The 23,305-nt window shown below is 34.4% G+C and overlaps 1 protein-coding gene across 1 annotated transcript in view; it reads right to left on the bottom strand.

Annotated features, from left to right (window-relative positions):
* Positions 1-23,305, bottom strand: part of LOC150095553 (proteasome adapter and scaffold protein ECM29) — a 691,438-nt gene that overhangs the window by 187,639 nt on the left and 480,494 nt on the right. Inside the window, exons 31-33 of the mRNA XM_090409825.1 lie at positions 16,501-16,622; positions 6,863-7,025; positions 120-179 (exon numbers count right to left, since the gene is read on the bottom strand). Of these exons, the coding sequence (XP_090265951.1) occupies positions 120-179; positions 6,863-7,025; positions 16,501-16,622 (345 nt within the window). The remainder of the gene's footprint in view (positions 1-119; positions 180-6,862; positions 7,026-16,500; positions 16,623-23,305) is intronic.

Below are 23,305 nucleotides of genomic sequence, written 5' to 3'. Positions count from 1 at the left end.
GTTCTCAGTTTTAATATATTAGACCAAATATGAACAATTTATACTAAATATTCATCAAATGTTAAAAATTTAGAATGTCACAATTCTTACATACTGTATATTACAAAATGGTCACTTACATGAGTGATTGTTTCCATCATCGATGATGATTTTGTGGCAGCTATCCTTGCAGCATCAAGCTAAAAATATAATTTTTTTTATATATTATAAAATACTTAACAATTATTTATATATTATGTTTATAATGCTTCAGAGAAGCAATCCTATGCTTTTCTATCTTGTTCTCTAATTAATTATTTAAATATAATGAGGTAATAATATGCTTTAACATACTCAAGAAAGGTGAACATATTAGGCAATGACACAAAATCAATTCTTTCAGTCCTGAAGGTAGTTTCTACTAAAGCTATTTTGAGTTCAGCAACTCAGATTATACAGAAATAGTGGATATTAAAGATCCAACATTATTTCAAACCTGAACGAACGCCAAGAATCTGATGATGTTACCAAAGTATTCCCATAATTTTTCTTTAGCTAGTGCACACAGTGCTTTGCTTTCATACATTTTTCTCTAAAAAAATCTATATTCTCAAAGGTCACACATTGATTTAATTGCAAGGAACTTTTGATTATGCTTTCTACTTTTCCTTGACTGCCAGAGTCCACTATGGAGTTCTGATTTTTCTGTCCTTGCAGACAACTTTACCAAATGCTTCTTTGACTGAATCAATCAATGTTTTCTTCAGGGTTTGGTTCTTATTTTCAAACTCTTAGTAATAATAAAATTAGTGATTCTTCATATATATATATATAGAGAGAGAGAGAGAGAGAGAGAGAGTAAAGCCTCCATTTCTCAGGAAGACAAATTCAGAGACATTTCTAGATGTCTGGAGTAATTACTTTGAATGACTGCTAAATGAAACAGGCAGGGATAAAATGTTGGTAGAAAACACTCAGCACGAATGCAATCAGGAATACATATCAATACCTGAAGTAGAAAAAGAACCCGAATTGTAGGAAGGCCACTGGAGTTAATGATATTTGACCAGAAATGTTCAAATATGGAAGCACAAAAGTTTTACAGTAGCTACACTGCATAATTCAGAAGGCCTGGTCAGAAAGTCGAATTCTGGATGATTGGAGCAGAGCTTTCATAGTACCCCATCTATAAAAAGAGAAGTAAAACTGAATTGAAGATTTATGCAAGTATACTTCAAAACAGCTAAGAAAAATTGTGGAAAGGAAGCTTGTTGGGAATATAACAAGAGTGTGTATTTAAGTTATGTTGATCTGAAAAAGGCATATGATGAGCTGCCAAGAGTAAGGCTCTTCAAAATGCTACAGTTATATGGTGTAAATGGGACATTATATCAAGCAACACATTGTCTTTATTTAAGCTATAAGTCAGCAATTAGACTTGAAGTGCAGGTTTGAGGTATAAAATTGGGTGTGCAACAAGTGTGCACATTATCACCACTGTTATTCATTATCTATATGAGTCACATTATGAAGGAAAATAGTTTTCCTTCATAATGGAAATATGAAACATAATGGAAAATAGAAAATAGAAGGAAAAAAGATTAAACCATTTTCCTGTACTTACTTCAATTCTAACTGCTGACTTACAACTCAAATAAAGCCTAAATATTGCTTGATATAATGCCCACAGCATATAACTGTAGGGTATTGAATAACTTCTCTCTTGGCAACTTGTCATATGCTTTTTCCAGATCTTCTTCTTCTTTGAGTGCCATCTCCTATTGGAGGTCAGCGACTTTCTGAGCAGTCTCTCAGAGTTCATACCAGTCCACTGTCTGATATCTGCCAGCCAACATTTTCTTCTTCTTCCTTGTCCTCTTCTTCCATTTATCTTCCCTTTTATAATCAATTGAAGTATCTTATATTTTTCATTACGAAGTATGTGACCAAGATATGCAGTTTTCCTTCTTTTTATGGTATCTAAAAGTTAACGTGATTTCCCCATTTGTTCCAGTACTTCCTGATTGGATGTTTTTGCTGTCCATGGGATTTTTAACATTCGTCTGTATAACCACATCTCAAAGGCTTCAAGTCTTTTTATTGATGTTGTCTTCAAGGTCCAAGTTTCTGAACCGTACAGCAGTACAGACCATACATAGCATTTAACCATGCATACTCTAAGTTTAAACCGCAGTTACACAGTGTTGATTTCATCAAGAGAAAATTTTATCTTGCCATTTCAATTCTAACTTTTATTTCCATTTCTGGATTGCAATCTTCATTTAACCAGCACCCGAGATATTTAAACTTTGCCACTCTTTCTATTTGTTTCCTATTTAAAGAAAGTGCTAAATTAAGAATTGGTTTCTTACTTATGACCATGAATTTAGTTTTGGTGATATTTATTTTTAATCCCATTTTTTCACTCTCTGCATTTATTAGTTCCAAAAGATTTTGAAGATCCTGAATATTGTCAGCCAGAAGAGCTGTATCATCGGCATATCGGATGTTACTGATGATTTCACCATTTACACTAATCCCTTCCTTTCTTCCTTCCAAGACTTTTTGAAATATGGCTTCTGAGTAGATGTTAAAAAGAAGAGGTGACAGCACACATCCTTGCCTTACTCCTCGTTTGATGTTAATGGAGTCTGTAATAATGTCATCAACTTGAACAGATGCCTTTTGGTTCCAATATAAGTTTTCAATGATCTTGATGTCTTTACCATCTAATCCAATTCTTTTTAATAGTACAATCATTTTAGCATGTTGGACTTTGTCAAATGCTTTCTCGAAGTCGATGAAGCAAATGAATATTACCTTGTTTTGGTCAATACATTTTTGAAATAAGATCTGAGAACAGAAAAGGGCCTCTCTTGTTCCCAAGCCGTTTCTAAAGCCGAATTGGTTATCACTGATGGTGTCTTCACATTTTCTGTATATTCTTTATTGAATTATTTTCAGAAACATTTTGAGAACGTGACTAATTAGGCTGATCATTCTATAGTCATTACAAGTTTTCGCATTTACTTTTTTAGGTAGCATGATGAAGGTTGACTGTAACCAGTCTTGAGGGATTATGCCTGTATCGTAGATCTTATTAAATAGCTTTACTAATATGTTAATGTTGTCACCTTCTAATAACTTTACTATTTCTGCTGGTACTCTATCTGGTCCTAGGGCTTTACCATTTTTAGCTGAGTTTAATGCACATTCTACCTCTGATTTTAGAATGCATGGACCTTCCATATGTTCATAAGTATTTTCTGGGTTCTGTCTGTTATCAGTAAAGAGTTCTATATATTTCACCCATTCTTGTATTTTGTCATCCTTTTTGGATATAATTTCTCCCTTTTTGTTTCGAAGGATACAGAATTGTTTTTTCTTATATATACCTGAGGTCTCTTTCATCTTTTTGTGTAGATTAAAATTGTCATGTTTTTCCTGTAGAATTTCTATTTCTTTACATTTTTCATTCATCCAGATTTCTTTTGCTTTTTTGATCTTGTGTTTAATAATTTTCTGAACCTCTGTATATTTTGTTGGATTATGATTTTTATATGATCTGCATTGATCCATGAGAGAAAGAATTTCATCAGTCATCCAATCTTTCTTTTTTACTGCTCTATTAGGACATAAGGTATTGGTACATTTCTCTACGAAGACAGATTTCAATTTGTCCCACGATTCATCAATCCTCATGATGTCATCATTCTTGATAAGTGCTAGCTCTTGATTCAGATCGTGACTCAATTTGCTTCTTATCTCTGTGTTTTTTAATTTTTCCAAATCAAACCTTTTTTGTTGATGTTTCTTAAGCATAGCTTTCAGTCTAAGTTGTAACTCTGCCACCAGTAGGTTATGATCAGAAGCAATATCTGCACTAGGATAGGTTTTTGTACTCTTTATAGAACTTCAAAATCGTTGATTAGTTAGTAAGTAATCAATTTGGTTTCTGACTATATTCCCATTATTATCCTGTGGTGATCGCCAAGTATACAATCTTTGAGGTGGTAGCTTAAACCATGTGTTTGTGATTATTAGCTCCTCTTCCTGGCAGAATCGAAAAAGACAGTCACCTCTCTCATTTCTTGTGCCCAGTCCATGTTCGCCAACTACATCTCCACTTCTACCTTTCCCAACCTTAGCATTGAAATCACCCATGACTATGTTAATATCATGCTTTTTTGTGTTTTTCATTAGTTCTTTTAATTGATCATAAAATTCTTCAATCTCGGTATCACTCTTGTCAGCAGTAGGGGCATAGACTTGTATAAGATTAACATCTAGTGGTTGTCCTTTCAGTTTTAATAACATCATCCTATCTGAGTAAGGGATGAAGCTCAACAGTGACTTATTGATATCTTTGTTTATTATTATTCCAACTCCGTTTTGATGGTTGTTTTCACAACTTCCAGAGTGATACATTGTCATGTCACTGACTCGAGTTTTGCCTGTTCCTGGCCATCCTAAAATTCCAATTTCAAGTCTTTTCATTTCTTGGATAGCATTTCTTAGCTTACCTACTTCATACAAGGTTCTGACATTCCAGGTTCCTAGTTTTACTGAGCGCACCATGTTGAGCCCGGGGATTCTTCGCACCCCTGTCCAATTTAAGGGATGCTGGTAACTCGGGGCCATTTGTGTAGATTTGCTCGCCATGGTGGTTAGTCTGGAGAGAGAATAGAGCAGTAGTTTCCAGATCTACAAAACTTAAATACAGCTCTTTGTTATATTCCCATGATTTCGCAACTATTTGTCGTAAAGTGAAGATCTGATCCTGACAGCCTCTATTTGGCCTGAATCCAGCTTGTTCTTCAATCCTTCTAAACTTCTCAAGTATACTTGCATAAATCTTACCAGGAACACTCAGCAGGGAAATAAAACTGAATGTAATTCTTACATTCAGTTTTATTTCCCTTTTTATATATGGATGCTATGAGAGCTCTACTCCAATCATCGGGAATTCGTCCCTCTGTAATTTTATACCTCCACACTTCAACATTTCTGGTCTAATATCATCTATTCCTGCTGCTTTTCCACATTTCAAGCCTTTGATGGCTTTTTCTACTTCAAGTATCGATATGTATTCTGACTGTATGCCTGTTGAGTGTTTTTTACCACTGTACTATCACTGCTTGTTTCAATTAGCAATTTTTCGAATTAATTACTCCATACTTCAAGTTTTCATGTCACCTTTATCATCTCTAACTCCTCTTACAGCACTCTTTCCTATATTTCTAAGCTTCTTCAACAACCTCCAGAATATCTTACCACCTTCTTGATATTTATTTTCTATGTTCTTGCCAAAGTCCTCCCATGACTTTTGTTTAGATAGTTTTACACAGTGTTTAGCTTTCTTACATTTGTCTCTGTATTCTCTAAGAGAAAAAGCTGGCTTATTTGCCAGGAACTTTTGATGTGCTTTCTTCTTTTCCTTCACTGCCTCTTTAACTTCCTGTGCCACCATGGAGTTCTGATTTTTCTATCCGTGCAGACAACCTCACCATATGCCTCTCTGGCTGAATCAATCAGGATTTTTTTCAAGGCTTGCCACTGAATCTCCAAGGTTTGGTTCCTGTTCTCAAACTCTTTCATTTTTTCTTCAATAATCTTTGTGTATTTTACTCTACAGTTCACATCTGAGAGCTGCTCAACTTTTATTCGCTTTAAAACTTTCTTAAATGTTATTCTTTTCAATATGAAATTCAATTTTATCCTGCTCAAGACTAAATAGTGATCGCTTCCAATTTCAAATCCTATGTACACTCTGGTGTCCTGCACCAGTGGGAAAACATCACCATCAACAATAACATACTCAATGACTTTTCTTATTCCTTGCCGCTTCTCTCCATGTGAATTTGTGCACATTTTTATGTTGGAACATGGTGTTAGTAATAACCAGTCCATGTCCTGAGCAGAAATCCAATAGGTATTTGTTGCTATTATTATTAGCTTTGCTCTTTTCTTCAAATTTTCCAAAAATATTTTTGTATGTTTGACAATCATTTCCTACTCTGCTATTTAGATCCCCAACAAGGACCAACTTTTCCTTTTTCATTGTGTCAGTTGCTTAATCTAAAGCATCAAAAAATTCCTCCACTTCTACCTTAGTAGAACCTTCTGTGGGACCATAGGCACAAATAAGTCTCACTGTCCAGTTTCACATTCTGATATCTGCCCACATCACTCTAATTGAGACTGTCTGCGATTCAAGAAGATCAGCCTCGTATTTAGCATTGAATACTGTGGCTACTCCTTCTTTTCCTTGATTGTCATTGCCTGAATATAACATTTTGTATTTATTGCTCAGGAAGATTTCACCAGTTTTGTCTTTTTTTGTTTCGGTCACCCCTATTATGTCGATCTGGTACTTATCTAATTCCTCAGCTAGCTCCATTTCTTTGCCATTCAGGCTTCTTATGTTGATAGTACCGATCTTTAACTCTGGCGATGTTGAGTTGGGGTGTGTTTTCGATTTGTTCCAGTAGCTGATTTTTCACTGTTTGCCCTGTTTTCCTAACGAAAACAACTGGGGCCTTGTTTAATCGGGCGATACCCCAGCCGGCATGGAATTCGATCATGTTGTACAATCATTTAATATTGTGGTTGAAGCCAATAAGAATACAATTTGGTCGGCTAAATCCCAAATTGCTAGCCCAACCTTGTTTGTTCAGTATCCAGGTAGATACCTAACACCACGAGAAGGTGAGGATTGGACATTAGGTCAGAAGCCCTGGTCAGTTCTCCGCATTCTTTTAAAGGCTATGTGGAGGTCTCCTCTCAGTTATACAGCTTTGACCCTTAAGCATCTCCAATGAAAATTAAAATGAAAATTATTAAATAATAAATAAAAAAACTGCTAGATATAATGAAAACTCACCCTTTCTTGGGATTCTTGGTTAGACTCCAAACGAACACTCAGATAACTCAACATTTGCGGCTCAAGACCACTAAGAGCTTCAAGAAGTGCAACAGTCAAAAGTGGCAAATGAGGTTTTAGTATGTGCCCTGCATTTTTGCTTATCTGCACAATAGTTGACAAGCTGTAACAATGCAGTGAACAAGTGTTACTGTTTGTATTAAAAAAAAAAAACAACTTTAAATTGTGACAAAAATTTTTGCACATATGTAATGGAAATAAAAAAAAACATATGCAATACACAAATCAGAACTTAAAAAATGAATTTTCTTTCCCATTTTCTAGTTCAAATGTGTGTCATGTAAGTATATTCTGCTGCTTAGAAAATGAACAAACTGAAAAAGGGGGGGGGATTATTTTTTTCCTTAAAAGTAGCAAAAAGTTATAATCAATTCATGGTATTCTTCATTCATATTTGAAATAATTTATTTTTTACAGCATGACAATTAGATTCTGTATAGTGTTGAAGGATAGCTTTTGCTTTACATGCAATGTAATTGTTAATACAGTTAACATTCACTATACTAAACATACTCCACTCCACTCACTCTCTACCAAACTGCTTAAAAGTCCTATAAGAACAATACCCCTATCTTATCCTTCTCGTCCATCCTAGGATGGGTTGAGTCCCCTCCTAACGAGGGGTTACTAGCATATTAATGCAGCCGATTTGCCACTCCTCCAATCAGACTATATTCATTACTGTAATCCATGTGTGTTCACGAAGCTGGTTTTGCCTGCTTGAGGGATGAAAACCCCAGAAAAACTGGGGGAAAAACCAGCTGTCCATGCCCAAGACCGGCTTGGCTATGGCTGAGGAAGATCCTTGAGTTCCTCACGTCATCGACAGGAATCGAACCTAGGATACTCCTTCCCCAGGCATATGGTTGCGAAGTGCATAGCCACTAGGCTAACCACGTGGACAGAACAATACTAAGCTATGTTAAAGAAATCCTCTATAAGAAACTATTAAAAACTAAGAAAGGGTTTATGATTCTTATTTGATTCGCTATATAGTGGAAGTCAAATGCATAAAAATTCAAAAAGCATAATTTAAGGGTCGTCAAAAATTGATGTGCCTGACTATTGGCCTATCAGAATCTCTGAAGACAAGTTGGCAAGAACTCGCATACAGAAATAGGTTGACAAAGAAGCTATACTTTACAAGGAACACAGCATGAGTTTACTAAAGAGAGGTCATGTCTGAGCAATCTGCTCATATTTGATAATAAAGTTACAAACAAGTTTCAGAAGGTACACTATGATATCGTTGGACTTTGCTAAAGCATATCGTAAGATATTATATGAAAGGCTGTTGCATAAACTAAAATATAGGATTGGAATATAAACTACTGATTGGAGTGAGTGAGGTGGCTGACTGACTGGTTTCAAAAATGGTATGGGAGGAATGAATCTGTTTTAACGTGACCAGTGGTATACCCCAGGGATCAGTCCTTTGTCCATTGTTGTTCAATCTATACATTAATGATATTGATGAGAACCTGGCAGCACATGCTACTGATATATAATGCAACATTAACAGAATTATTTTAATAGGCTGGAACTTTGGACAAATGATAATGGCATGATGACATTTACAATGTCATATCATACTGGTGGGATAATAGGTGGATTGGAATTTGAAGTTCAAAGGTTATATAGCAAAAATTGCAAATACAACTCAGAGGATAATTACAATGCTGAAATGAACAGTGGCATGTAAGGATAAGGAAATAGTTTTTCTTCTTTACAAGAACCTTGACCAAACTTGGACTACTGTGTGCAGATTTAGTCTCCTGGGTTCCACAAGAGGATAAAGAAGCTGTGGAAGGGTTGTAGTTACAAAGTAACATACAGTCAGGTTTCTTTTTATGCGGTAGATACGTTCCACAGAAAACAGCACATAAAAATTTGCACAAAAAAGGCCTAAACTTACGTTGAAAAATTAGGGATACGTTCCATGATTTTCTAAAACAACAATGAATTAAAATAAAACCGAAGCAATGAATTAAAATAAACCTAAAATCGCATAAAAAAAGTTTATGAAAATTCAGGAAAATAAGAATGCCTAATTATTAAAAACAACACGTAAGTCCATAGTAATAATTTTAATTAATAAATAAGGTAGATATTTCATACTAAAACTAATAGTACAAGTGTTACAAACAGATAGGAATAGACTACAAGTAACGAACATTTGGTGGATCACCTATTAAAAAAAAAAAGTTGTTGCGAGCTAGGAAATGAAAGAAATTAATAAATAATTAATATTTAAGATAATTAGTTTTTTAATGATTACATAAAATAAAAGTCTCCCAGATCTTCGAGAGAGAGGCAATCATTTCGATTTAAATTCGGTCAGTGTAAAAAAGCTTCACAACTTTCTTTAAAGAGGCGTTCATATTTGAACCTGCATCTATGAAGGAGAATAGCTTTATCCCACTGGATATTATGGGTAGTGGTAATACTGTGTTGTGCTAGACCAGACTTCTGAGGTCTCTGTCTTCAGATCTCTGTCTTTGGCTGGCATTTAACAAATTCCTTGTGAATGCGATGTTTCTTATTTTGGACAAATTGGCCGTTCTGTGGAAAAAAGAATTAAAGAACATCAATATTATATTACAACAAACCTCAGAAGTCTGGTCTAGCACAACACAGTATTACCACTACCCATAATATCCAGTGGGATAAAGCTATTCTCCTTCATAGATGCAGGTTCAAATATGAACACCTCTTTAAAGAAAATTTGTAATAGATTTCATGGTTTGGTATGAACACAGATGATTAAGAAAATAACTATTTATTAACTTAAAAGCTAATATTTCGCTGGTATTATATCCAGCATCTTCAGATGCACACAACACAAAGTTTGTTACAAATGCAAAACAACCACAATCTGGTGTAACAGTGGGGCTAGTAAAAGCAATTGCAGCATGCAACACAAGACTAAAGTCCTAATATGACGCCATCTAGGTTTAAAAAAAAAAAAAATCAAAGTTTTGAAATAGTAGTCCAAATGATAGTCTTAGAAAGTTTGAAAAAATGAAATAAAATAAAAGTAATAAATATTAATTTGGTCTTAAGATGACTGTCTCCCAAATCTTTGGTAGATTTATACAGCGCCATACTTGTTAAGGTTTGGAGTATGTTTTAAGGCTTCTGTTGATTCCAGGAACAACCTCTCTGACTTGTAGAAGCTTCTGTGCATTACTTTTGTTTCTTTCCAATTGATCCTGTGTGCAGGGGTATCCAAAGCATGGTCTGCCAGACCCGACTTGCCATAGCGAAAGTGTTGGATATATTTTTTGTGTTCACTGAGGCAGATGTCCACAGTTCTTCCTGTCTGTCCGTAGTAGGCTTGATGGCAAGAACAGGGCACTTCATAGACTCCTGGATGTGATAAAGGAGTGCATTTGTCCTTAGGCGAATGAATTAGAGTTGCTAATTTTAGATAAGGTTTAAATACTGTGCGTAGTTGGTGTTTGTTAAGCACCCTAGATATCTTTTCAGATGTGCCTTTAATTTATGGGATGGTGATAGTTTTGTTGTAGTCTTCTGTGGTAGATAGAGGGGATTTCTGGGTAGCATTTAGTATATTATCTATTTTATGGGGATTATAACCGTTGGTTAAGAAGGTGTGTCATAGGTGAGAAAGTTCAGCAGTGAGAGCAATGTCATTGGAACAGATTGCTCTAGCTCTATGGGTTAGTGTTTTTAAGATACCATATTGTTGAGAAGGGTGATGGTGTGATTGTTTGTGTAAGTATCTCCCTGTATCTTTAAAAGAAAGTTGTGAAGCTTTTTTACACCGACCGAATTTAAATTGAAACGATTGCCTCTCTCTCTCGAAGATCTGGGAGACTTATTTTATGTAATCATTAAAAAACTAATTATCTTAAATATTAATTATTCATTAATTTCTTTCATTTCCTAGCTTGCGACAACATTGTATTTTAATAGGTGATCCACCGAATGTCCGTTAGTTGTATTCTATTCCTATTTGTTTGTAACACCGAAGATGTACTATTAGTTTTAGTATGAAATATCTACCTTATTTATTAATTAAAGTTATTACTATGGACTTGTGTGTTGTTTTTAATAATTATACTATGCCACAGGTCCCTCTAAAAATAAGAATGCCTAAGTTTGTTTTAAAGCTTTATTCATTCAATTTTATTGAAAAGTAACAATTTTTTTTTTTTTAACTGGTGCAAAATCAATTTCATCACCAGAAGAGATAGTCAGTGCATCAGATCTGTATGGTAAAGGCAATGGTTCTTCACAAACAGAATTAGCTTCACCCTTGTTCTGTGCTGATTTTTTTCTTCTGACAATGTAATCAGTGATTAAACTTTGCGATGATGATTTCACTAATTTTTTATACAGCTCGCGATATCCAGACATATAGTTCTTCAGCTCATGTTGGAATTTAAAGGCTCGTTCAGAATTTGTGTCATTAACAAGAAAATCATTTTCCAATTTATTGCACAGTTCAAGACCATCTCGAATTATATTTGCAGTGAGGGGACAGGTTTTTCTTCTGCTTCACTATCGTTTTCTGGATCTTCGACGATATCTAAAGTTAATTGATACCCAATAATATCATCGTCACTTAAGACATTATCTACAAGCAATTCGTCTACATCGTTCTGGCTAAATGTATCAAAACCTTCTCCACCAATTCCATGTGCCAAAGTAATGATTTCAGCTGATAATGTAGATGTCTGCATGGTTGCACTGTTTGCAACACATCCAAGCCAAGCTGCTTTCCAGCAAGCATTTAAAGTTTGTGGTCTTATTTCAGCGATAACAGATGCAACATGATTTAAGCAGTGCAAAATAGAAAATTTTTTCCTGTTAATGATTCATTTTCTAGTTTATCCAATATAAATTGAAAAGTGTGTTTAATGCAATATATTTTAAAAGTAGCAATTATGCCTTGATCTAATGGCTGAATAATGCTTGTTGTATTGGGTGGAAAAAACACTACCTGCACATTTGGATGTTCTAAATGCAGATGGACTTGGTGCATTGTCAACAATTAATAAAACTTTAAAATGTAGAGATTTTTGCTTCATATATGTTTCCACTTCTGGTACAAAGCAATTATTGAACCATTCAGTAAATACAGCAGTTGTTACCCAGGACTTTGTATTAGCCATCCAATGTACCAGCAGCTGTTTTTCTTTGCATTTTAGAGCATGTGGTCTTAGAAATCGATTTACTATGAGGCGTTTCAACATTCGATCTCCTGATGCATTGCTACAAAGTAACGTCACTCGATCTTTGCTTGCTTTAAACCCACTTGCTTTTTTCTCAGACTTTGCGATATAAGTTCGACTAAGTATTTTCTATTAAAAAAATCCTGTTTCGTCAGCTTTAAACACTTGATCGGGACAATATCCACCATCTTCAATAATTTTGGCTAACTTCTCTTGAAAAGTTTTGGCTGCTTCTGCATCTGCAACCTCGCCTGTAATCTTCACGTCATGAAGTGCATTCCCTTTTAAAAACCTGGTTAACCATCTTTACTAGCCGAAAATTCTTTATCAGCCTGGGAAGCGGAAGTAGACAACTCCAATTGCTTCATCTGTTCATAAAACCGAAGAGCTTTTTGTTGAATTAAATAACCACTTATAGGAATTCTTCTTTGAGTTAATTCTTCAATCCAAATTACGAGTGCTCGCTGCGTGTTTTCTAATAAAGCATCTCTTGAGTACGATGATAAGTTGGCACTTAGTTTTGTGCAAGAAATGACAGATTTTCTTATTGCAACTTCATTCTTTTTAATTGCTCGTATAGTAGATTCGCCTAAATTAAAATGTTTACCAATCGCCGTAGATCCCTCTCCTTTTGCTAAGCGATCTAAAATTGCAATTTTCATTTCCAAAGAAATTGCTTTTCTGTGGTGGTTTTTTCCCTCCATTGGGCCAAATTAAATCTTTAAAATAACAATTAGCAAAATTCAGACTTGCGATAATAAAAAGACAAACACTTACTAACATGCAAAATTAAACTTCACCAACACTCACTGCTTATACGTTATCACGTTACACCAGAATGTGTTGCGGCACGCTGTTCATTATGTACAACGGCGATGAACGAATTGGTCAACGACACACAAAAATCACGTGCTTTATAGGTAAAATTTTCCAACTGTTATACAAGCAAAATAGTTATCACTTTAAAGACTATAATGATCATAAAAGAGAAGTTAATTTTCTGCCGTGTAATAATAAACAACTCATCCCACAATACAGATTGATTACCCAGGGTTTCCCAAACTGTGTTCTGCAGAAGGTGAATAAGTGTTCCCTGAGAAGTCTCGTGGAATTTGTCATTTTAGTATTCTAAGCATTTTTCATGAATAAATATGTATAGTGGAAATATTCTGAGGAAAATAATATTCATGAATATGTCGAAAAGCTCAGACCCAGAACGTCTAAATAACATCTGTGTAGAAAATGTTTTAAACGTGGAAGTATTCATGAATGATCATTAATTTTCACACATTGAAACCTTTCAACATTCGGGAAAGGGAATACCACTGTTTATGACCGGTCATAAAAATTGCCTGCAAGCTGATAATTTGCTGTGCAGTGTATCCTCTATTCTCAAAATTGAACAAAATAACATCTGTGTTGCAAATGTTAGTGACCAATCAGCAAGGAAGTATAAAGAAAATTTTTCCACTGAAATTGAAGGTCAAGGTAGTCTGGTATCCAGTTCTAAGATCTAGTAATACTGAATACTTTCTTCACAAGTTCGTATTGTAAGGTGAAAGCGCTTGTTTCGAAACCGTAGTGTCGTAATTTTTTAAAAGTAATAGGCCTACAGATTTAAATTTTAATAAGAATAAGAGACAAGGGACTTTGTTAAGAAATCTCTTATTGAAGGTGTTTGTGACGGAATAAATAGTGATTCATCCACCTCCAGGATGTACAAAAGGAGGGGAAAACTATCAGCACACAGGAGAAAAAGTCTGCTGTGTGTCTGATCATTAATCATTATAATTTAATAATTAATGATCAATTATTAATTAATAATAAAAATCAGTTAAATTAACAATTATTAATTAATACATTACAAAATAACCAAGGTGTTCCATGGAAATTTCAGGATTTGTGAAGTGTTCCATCCTAGGAAAAGTTTGGGAAACGCTGGATTACCCTATTATCAGAATGGATTCTCCTTCTGTTGACATGCGCAGAAGTGTCGAAAGGTCTCGTATCTGTGGGCGTACTATACCGCATAACTTCAAATCTGCATAAAAAGAGACCCGAGTGTATCTTGGGATTACAGAATGATGATTAGGGACAGATTAAGAGTATATGGACTGAAAATATTGCAAACAAGAGAACAAGGATGCTATGATAGAGGTCTATAAGTTTCTGAAAGGGTGTTACAGGATATCAGCTTAAATTTATAGGGGCATCTATGTACATTAAGTTTGTGAGTGGTTAAGAAAGGAGAAAGATGGATTTTTCTCTCACAAAGCAGTGAGTGAGTAGAAGAGTTTTCCTGTTGAAGGGTAACTGATGATGATGATGATTAATGAGGGAGGGACCAACTTGGCATCAGAAATGGAAAAATAACCGACCCTACCTAATTTCCAAATCAGGTCACGCCTCCGACCAATAAGTGAAAACAAATGCCCTTTTTTTGGCAGATACAACATGCGGTTGTGGCATAGCCCTACACTCATCCTGAAAACGTTCCAATGATGGTCACATGACTGATAACGCTCATACTCCGTTAACGCTCTCCCCCACCCCAGTTTTCCCATAAAACCCTTCCCCTTCCTCAAAGATGTGCCCTTAAGTATAATAATATATATATGTATATATATTATTTTAGAAAAAACCTGGGTTTTCAAAATTATTCTTCCCGCCTTGCGTCCAACCCCCCATCCTTTTTTTTAACAGCCTAACAGCAGAAATATGGAGCATCCTAGCATCTAAACAAGGTATGTACAAAATTTTCTTCCTCAATTATTCTGCTATATTTTCCTTTAAATATACTTATAATGCCCTAAAATTTTTTTTTGAGTAAAAAAGCCAATGTATTTAAAATAAGGGACACTCCTAAACAAAAACAGGCTATAATAGCTGTAAAAGTAATAAGTATTGTAAACAAATGCCCAAGGGTGTGGAGGAACTAATACATCTTCTCTTGTCAAAACATAAAATAAGCAATTAATATCCATACTTTGAATTTTTCAGAATGTAGATTATGTGGATCAAATTTTAAAAGTTGGTAATAGCTTATGATGATTTGTAACCTCTGGCATGAGCTACTTTACTATTTTACACATACAATCTTCACAGAGTTCCTTCTCTCTCTCTCTCTCTTAAATTAAAGGCTGAACTGGTCTGACAGCAGACAGATTTGCAGGCTCTTTTCTTAAGAGATTAGGCAGGTTGGTTGATTTATCATTTGTTACTGGAAGGACATCAATGATCATACTGCACCACATCCAAGGTTATAGCAGTGCATCAGGTATTAATAAATAATCAAAGAGAGATAAATTAGTAAACATGTATGTACAAAAAATTAAGTTAAGCAATGAGTATCTAAATATAAGTAGAATTTGTAATCAAATGTGTTTGTATAAATTGATTTTTTAACTTTTTATAAAGAATGTAAGTTCATATAATTTGTCCAAGTCTGATAGCACCTGCCTGAGATATATGGCATGACCAGATAAGTAAAAATTTCAGATAGGTAAAATAGCCTTTCGGCTTATTATCTTTGTAATTAACAACATACAACTATTTGCTGATGATGTAAAGATAGGTAGGGTAATCATTGCTAGGGAATGCAGCTGACATGCAGAATGATATTAATAGGCTGGAATTGTGGTCATGGGGAAAATGGATGTCAGTAAATGTAAAGTCATGAACTTTGACATGATTAGATCCAATGTCGTATAATATTGGTGGGATTATACTGCAAGAAACTGATGAGGCTAGGGATCTTGGAGTGTTAGTATATAGGAAGTTGAAGTACAGGGGTGATGTAGCAAAGATTGCAAATACCACTCAAGAGACAACTGTACTTCTGAAACAAACTTTGACATGTAATGATAAGCGTGTCATTTTGCCTCTTTATAAGGCCTCGTAAGTCCTCACTTGGACTTTATGTACAGGTCTGGTCTCCTAGTTTCCATTGTGATTCTGATATAATGGAAAGTATTAAAATGATTTCAGGATTGTGGAATACTGATTATGAAGACAGATTGAGAAATTTTCAGGGACATGGATGTATGCGATTGTCTTTAGGTGGTAGATAGATATCACTCATTAATGGCTTGAAAAAAATTCAATGTTTGGTCATTCTAAGTTTCAGCATGCTTTCTGGACCATGTAAAAAAAGACATTTTAAAAAATACAAAAAAAAAAATAAAATAAAATAAAACAAAATAAAATAAAAAACAGAAAAACTCTTAGTCCACCCATGATATTAATGTACTATATATTATGTAAAGGTTTACAACTTTTATATAATTCCACTGTATTTGATTTTAAGTATTCCAAAATAATATTACTTTTAGAATTAAATGTAATATGTCATCATGTATTAAAGTTTAACTTGCTTACCTGATGGCTCTTACTTCACTTGCAGGGCTACTTAAACCTGATTTCACTAAACATGGTAGAACAATACTCAAGGCACGTGCTCCATTCTTTCCAGAATTAACATCGCACAGCCGCACAGAAACCTAATTTAAGATATACACAGTTATTTAGGTTATACATGAAAAATAAATATATAAATCAAGTTATATTACAATTAAAACATGGTGAAAATCCATACACTTTGTTTTGTTAATACATTCCATTTCTGATAATAAGAAATATACAGGTCATGCATGTATGTAAACCCACTATTATTAACTGTATACAACTTACTGCAATTCTAGTTTAACTAGAATGTTAGTGACTCATTGCATCTATTTGCCACTAGCATTGAAAATGACACAATTTGCCAAATTGGAAGCATAATTTAAGATTAATAAAAGAACTAGAGTATTAGTATTCTGTAAATACAAAAAGAGTACAAGAATTTTTCTTCTTCTCCTTTGCAAACATCAGTGTAGTGCACCGTCAACTAATTTTAAAATTAAAAATTTCATCATTTCGTACAAGCTGCTGTAGCTAAGTGGTATTGCTGATGTCCTTTGGGTATGAATCCTATTCAGTATGCAAAAAGCCTTTAGAGGAGCTCATTAAGCAGGGTTTCTTCTCTTGGAAACTGGTGTTTTCCATCCTACATAAGAAATTGGACAGAGAATATAATCCTATCTGTGTAGTCTGCTGTATATTTCAAAGCATGTATTCTCTGTCCAATTTCTTATGTAGGATTTCCATCCTACATAAGAAATTGGACAGAGAATACATCATCATTGGACATCATCATCACATGCCTCATCACAGCATTAGTTAGGTTTCTATAAGGCCAAGTTACTTAGCTGTGATAACCATCATTGGACTTAAACATATTAAGAGGAAAGTAATGTGAATTGTTTCTTACATTGCTTGAGTTATTTTTAAAAAAAGTCCAATCAGACTAAAATGACTGGGAGTCACTTCCTTTACAGACATCTCTACCAGTTGTACTGTTCAATATATTTTGACTATATTTGGAATATAGTTTCTTATAATGTTTAAGTTCTACTAAGAATTTTGGTGCAATGAGAGTAAAATGAATGAAGGTGGCATGGGAAATTACTTCCTGTGCAGATATTTCTACTAGTTGCACTATTCAACTGATATGGACCAAATCTGGAATACAGTTATTTCTTACTGTGGTCAATATCCTCTGAAAATTTATATACTGCAGGAATATAATAGGGAGTGGTTGTGGGGAAGGATAAAAAGCAAAAATTGCACAAAGGCCCCTGCTCTTTGCAACCAAAGGTTAACTGGTTAATATACACAGTCTAAAAAAAAAAAAAAATCTAAAAAGTATCAAAGACACATCACATGAAAAAAAAAAACAAGTGAGCTATTACTGAGAAATACAGAAGTATTAGCCAATGCTATTGTTGTAATTGTTGAGAATAGAAATTCCCAATATTCCAGCAAACACAATAACAGCTGCCAACAATACTGATAATAAAAACAGCAATAAAAATAAATCCAGCCAGGTAAGATGTGGCTTGTAAATTAGAGGCCACCTATTGATTTCCCAAAACTTTGCTCGTGTTTTTACATATGATGATTTTTTTTTTTTTAATGATTATACTTACTTTAAATATATTCGTAAATACTAACCTCTTTTGAAGAAGATAACTAAATAATGAATCATTAAAGATAAAATACCTAAGGAATAGAAAAAAGCTACTGTTTATAATGATTCTGAATTAGAGGAGTAAAAACACTAAAAATTTTCCATATTTCAGTATTTCATTCAATGCCAAGAATTAATCAATTTTGTTACTTATGTTTGTTTTATAGCACCTTTATTATCTGGTTAATAAATAATGATTTTTATGACACCTAATAATATCCAATATCCATCCTAATAACCTACCTTTCTAAACTATGGATTCTTTCATTGTCAGTTATCTAGAGTTTAACCAATAATCTGAACATTGGATCCCTTATTCTAATATCTAATTATTCTACCTACAACGTCTCCCTTCCCAAAAAATAGTGGTTAGTAATATGCAACCATCTGTATTTTTTTAGTTTTTTTTTCTGTCACAAACAATACAAATTCAAAAGTAGAATTATTTAACTGATTGCAAACAATGTAATAAGGAATATGTCAAAAATGCCATGAAATAACTGAACACACAAATGGAATAAGATTTACTTAAATTCTGCACAGATAATGAATTTTGAAAAAATAATGCTTTTTTTTTAATCACAAAAATCAATAATAAAATATGGAGAAATACAATATAACACAATAATACTCATGTCTAAATGTTTCATGATTAAAAAAAAAAAGGCTTTTGATACAAATCCACTTACAGGATGTTGTATCAAGAAATATACTATAGTAAATTACTAAAATTATTAAAGATACATAATTATTATTTTTTAAACCTCAATGGAGTTAAACCTACCCACCATTTGCACTTTGCCACCCTCTCAAGCAATTCATTCCACTCTCCATGCAAAAAACTTATTTCTTACTCTTTTACTCATTACTTCCTTTTACAACTTCCAGGGGTAGCACCTTATCCTTGTTCTACCAGATGAAAATTCTCCCCTGTGTTAATACAATAAGAACTCTTTAACAAATCTTAAATGTCTCAACATATCCTTCTCTTTGTGCTTTCTATCCATCAAACTCTATAGTTCATTGCATGTGCATCTGTTATCTATTTCTGTATCCTCTCCAAGGCTGCTTCATCCCCTTCAAATTTTATGCACAGATCTGGTCACCATATCTGTGTGCACAAAAATCCAAATGTGGTCTGATCACAGCTTTACACAATGGGACTACCACCCTTTCATCTCTCATGGTCAATGTCTTTAATACTTCAGCAATTCTCTGAGATGTCTTCACAACCTTTGCAGTATGTCCTCTCAACTTCAAATTTCACCAATCCCATCTGTGGAATCCAAATTTTAAAATGTTACACATTTAGTTGCATTTAAATGGCATCCCTTACTTCATGTAATATACATCTGTTATATTATCTGTAGACTGGTCCCTCCTCTTCCTTCCTTGCGTCTTTCTTTCTTCTCTTCTTGCTCCATACCCCCAATGCTATTAGAGTATTCGAGGGCTAGGGGTGAATCTTTCCTATTTTGCTGTGTCATTTCATCTTATGCACTATTGTGACGCACCAACCCCTCTGGCCAGCGTGGTGCTATAAGGCGAAATACCTCCCCATGAAGACAATGCAAATGATGAATAAAATAGGAAAATTATATACTGGCTCGTCCGTTGCCCAGCATAAAAAGGGACGCGTCCTGGACTTAGGCAGAGGGTCTAGGTCGAAAAATACGCTACAATCTCCACTAGCTACAATGAGTCCACCTACAGTGCACAATGATAGAAGGATACTAGTAGGAACATATAACTGCAGATCTCTACGCGAGGATGATAGATTGGAAGAACTGATGAAGGAATTGGAACATATAAAATGGGACACTGTGGGCCTTTCAGAGATAAGAAGGAAAGAAGAAACTCTCATGCAATTAAAAGATGGACATCTACTCTATCACTGTGAATGTGACAGAAACTCAACTGGTGGTGTAGGATTCCTAATAAATAAAACAATCAAGGACAATCTCCTGCTTGTAAATAAAATAACATCAAGAATAGCTGAACTAAGTCTCTTCATAAATGAAAGACACCAACTGAAAATTATACAAGTATATGCCCCAACTATGGACCATCCAGAGCAGATGAAGAGATAGAAGATTTCTATGAAACATTAGAATCCATATTAAATAATTCTACATAATTATAATGGGTGACTTTAATGCCAAAATTGGAAGCAGAGATGACCATCTGAACTCCATCGGTAAATTTGGATTTGGACAGAGGAATGAAAGAGGAGAAAGTCATTGAATTTGCAGAAGAAAATAACCTCTTTATTATGAACAGCTTTTTCAAGAAGAAAATCAACTGAAAATGGACTTGGAGAAGCCCAAATGGACAAACAATGAAATAGACTTCATCCTCTCCAACAGAAGATATATAATAAATAATACTGAAGTGCTTAATAGATTTAACACAGGAAGTGACCACAGACTATTAAGGGCAAAAGTATGGATCAACAAAAAATGGGAACGGAATAAGCTCATAAGAAAAAAGTCCAATTTAGTGAATCTACAAAACCTCTACCACAATAAAAGCTGTTATAGAGAATCACTCAAAAATGAACTAAAAAAGTTAAGCACAGCTACTACCATCGATGATGCTAATGAAATATTAACAAAATCTATCTTGAATTGTACACTAGAAATAGGAGGTGTAAAAAGGCACCAAGGAGAGGAAAAACTAAGACAGGAAACCTTAGATCTGATGAAGAAAAGAAAAGATATGAAAAGAGATTTGAATGACACCAATAAAATAGAATATGCAGAAATTTGTAAAACTATACGTAAAAGGATGAAACAATAAAAAACAATAGTAATATGAAGGTCCTAAGATGAACATTATCAGTTGGAACAAAGGAAATAGCTGCTGTAAAAGGAAAAAATGGTGAACTTATAAAAAAAAGAGATGCAATAATCAAAAGAATTCAGGAATTTTATACTGAACTCTATGAAGACAAAGACCGGGACATCCAAGAATCATCTATGGTTAACTCGAGTGAGGCAGAACATGATGCCCCTGAGATCTTACAAGTGAAGTGGAAATGGCACTGCGGGAAATGAAGAATGGAAAGGCCCCAGGAGAAGATGGAATTATGGTAGACTTCTTAAAACTAGGAGGAAACCCTGTCATCAAACAGCTGACTAAACTCTTTAATAAATGCCTAAAACAGAGAAAAATTCCAAAAAAATTAAATAATTCACTTCTAATATTAATTTTTAAAAAGGGCAATAAGGAAGAAATTAACAACTACAGACCTAATAAGCCTACTCCCCACCATATATAAAGTTTTCACAAAAATTATAAATAATAGAATAAAATCTAAACTAGAGGGAATGCGATCCTGTGAACAAGCTGGATTTAGAAAGAATTACAATACTTTGGACCATATTCACACATTAAGACAGCTCATTGAAAAATCAATTGAATACAATAAACCCATATGTCTGGCCGACTATAAAAAAGCATTTGATTCAGTTAAAACATCTGCAACACTAAAAGCACTTGAAACCCAGGGAACTGAAAAACCATATATTGAAACACTAAAACATATTTACAATAATGCAACTTGTGTAATTAAATTATATAAAAACAGTGAAAAGTTCCCAATACAAAAAGGCATCTGGCAAGGCGACACCATATCTCTCAAATTATTTACAGCTTCACTAGAGGAAGTCTTTAGAAGCCTTGATTGGAAAACAAAAGAAATAAACATAAATGGAGAAAGGCTGCATCATCTGAAATTTGCAGATGATATTGTCCTGATAGCAGATAATCTTGAAGATCTGGAAGAAAGGCTAAATCAGTTAAATGAAGCCTCCAGACAAATTGGATTAAAAATAAATAGAGAAAAAACAAAAATAATGATGCATAAATACATAAACCATAGAACTATTAAAGTTGAAAACCATGAAATAGAATAAGTTACTTCATATGTATATTTGGGCCAATTGTTATCCTGTAAAAATTTGATGTAACTTAATAATGCCAGAAAGCCTTACATAAATTTTTACAGAAGTCAAGCCCAGTAAGATTGTAACCTGTATGTCTATGTATAGTTAAAACAGTTTGTTAATGTAAATAATCTCTATGGGAATTGTCCATACTTGCTGCCCTAAAACGAAAATTCTAGAATGTGTTGAACTAAGGCAATACCTTGCCACCAGAAAACCGTATATGTTAGCTCCTTATAAGGACATAAAATTTGTGAAGTCCACCTGTAAATACTCAAAGTCAGTGTTAAATGGACTGACAAACTTCAGACGAATGTCCGCTGCCCGAAACAAATAGGATTAAAGGAGTACACAAGAAGAACAAAGAAAGGGTCAGCGTCAGTGGAAGAACAAGGGACTGCACTGAAATGTTCGGGGTCCCATATCTTTGTGATATGGGAAAACGAAAGAAGGCGAATAAAAGATGTTGGCTGGAAGATCGAGTATCGGTTCCAGGAGTTCTTCATCGGTTGTCCAGAGGTCGTTATAGAGACGTTGCCAAGGGTTGTCCATCAGATGTAAGCCATCGAGGACACGACTTCAATAGAAGTCAAGCCAGAGGCCTCAAAGAAAAGATGATAGGAGCCAATCTGCCAGGCAATGCATAGACCTGATGACAACTTTTCGCCGGGAGCTACTGTCCGAGGAGAAGGAATTTTCGAGCAGGAAAGGATTGCTCCGTTACGTTCAATGTGCATGCAAATACTCCTCAAGCTGAAAATCTTCGCCCGTGCACCGGGAGGACACCGTCTCAGAAAGTCGTCAACAAGTCTGACGCCGGCATAAGCAGGGAGAGAAAAACCTGATTCAGGAGGAAACAGTCAGGACTCCAGTTCGAAGCCAAGTACACAGTGGGTAGCAGCCATAAAGTGAGTTAATCCATTTGTTAAAATTTTTATTACAGAAGAACTTTATTAGTGGACTGTTAAGTTGAGGCTGATGAAATTGAGCAGAGTTAATGGTTGAAAATTAGATGTTTAATAATTAATAGAAATTTACATGTGTGACAGTCAGAGAGTAACTGTTTGTCAATGGTGCATTTTGCCCACAGAATTATCTTAGTATTGGAAGGAAACAGCTTTTGTGTGTAATGATATTTTTTTTATGTGCATAACAGTTAAGAAGT

This window comes from Typopeltis vanoorti, chromosome 20 (assembly GCF_054136105.1).
Source record: "Typopeltis vanoorti isolate ZY-2024b chromosome 20, IOZ_Tvanoo_1.0, whole genome shotgun sequence".
Classification (NCBI taxonomy): Eukaryota; Metazoa; Arthropoda; class Arachnida; order Uropygi; family Thelyphonidae; genus Typopeltis; species Typopeltis vanoorti.
Note: the sequence above shows the minus strand (reverse complement) of the source record. Positions and strands in the feature narration are given on the sequence as shown.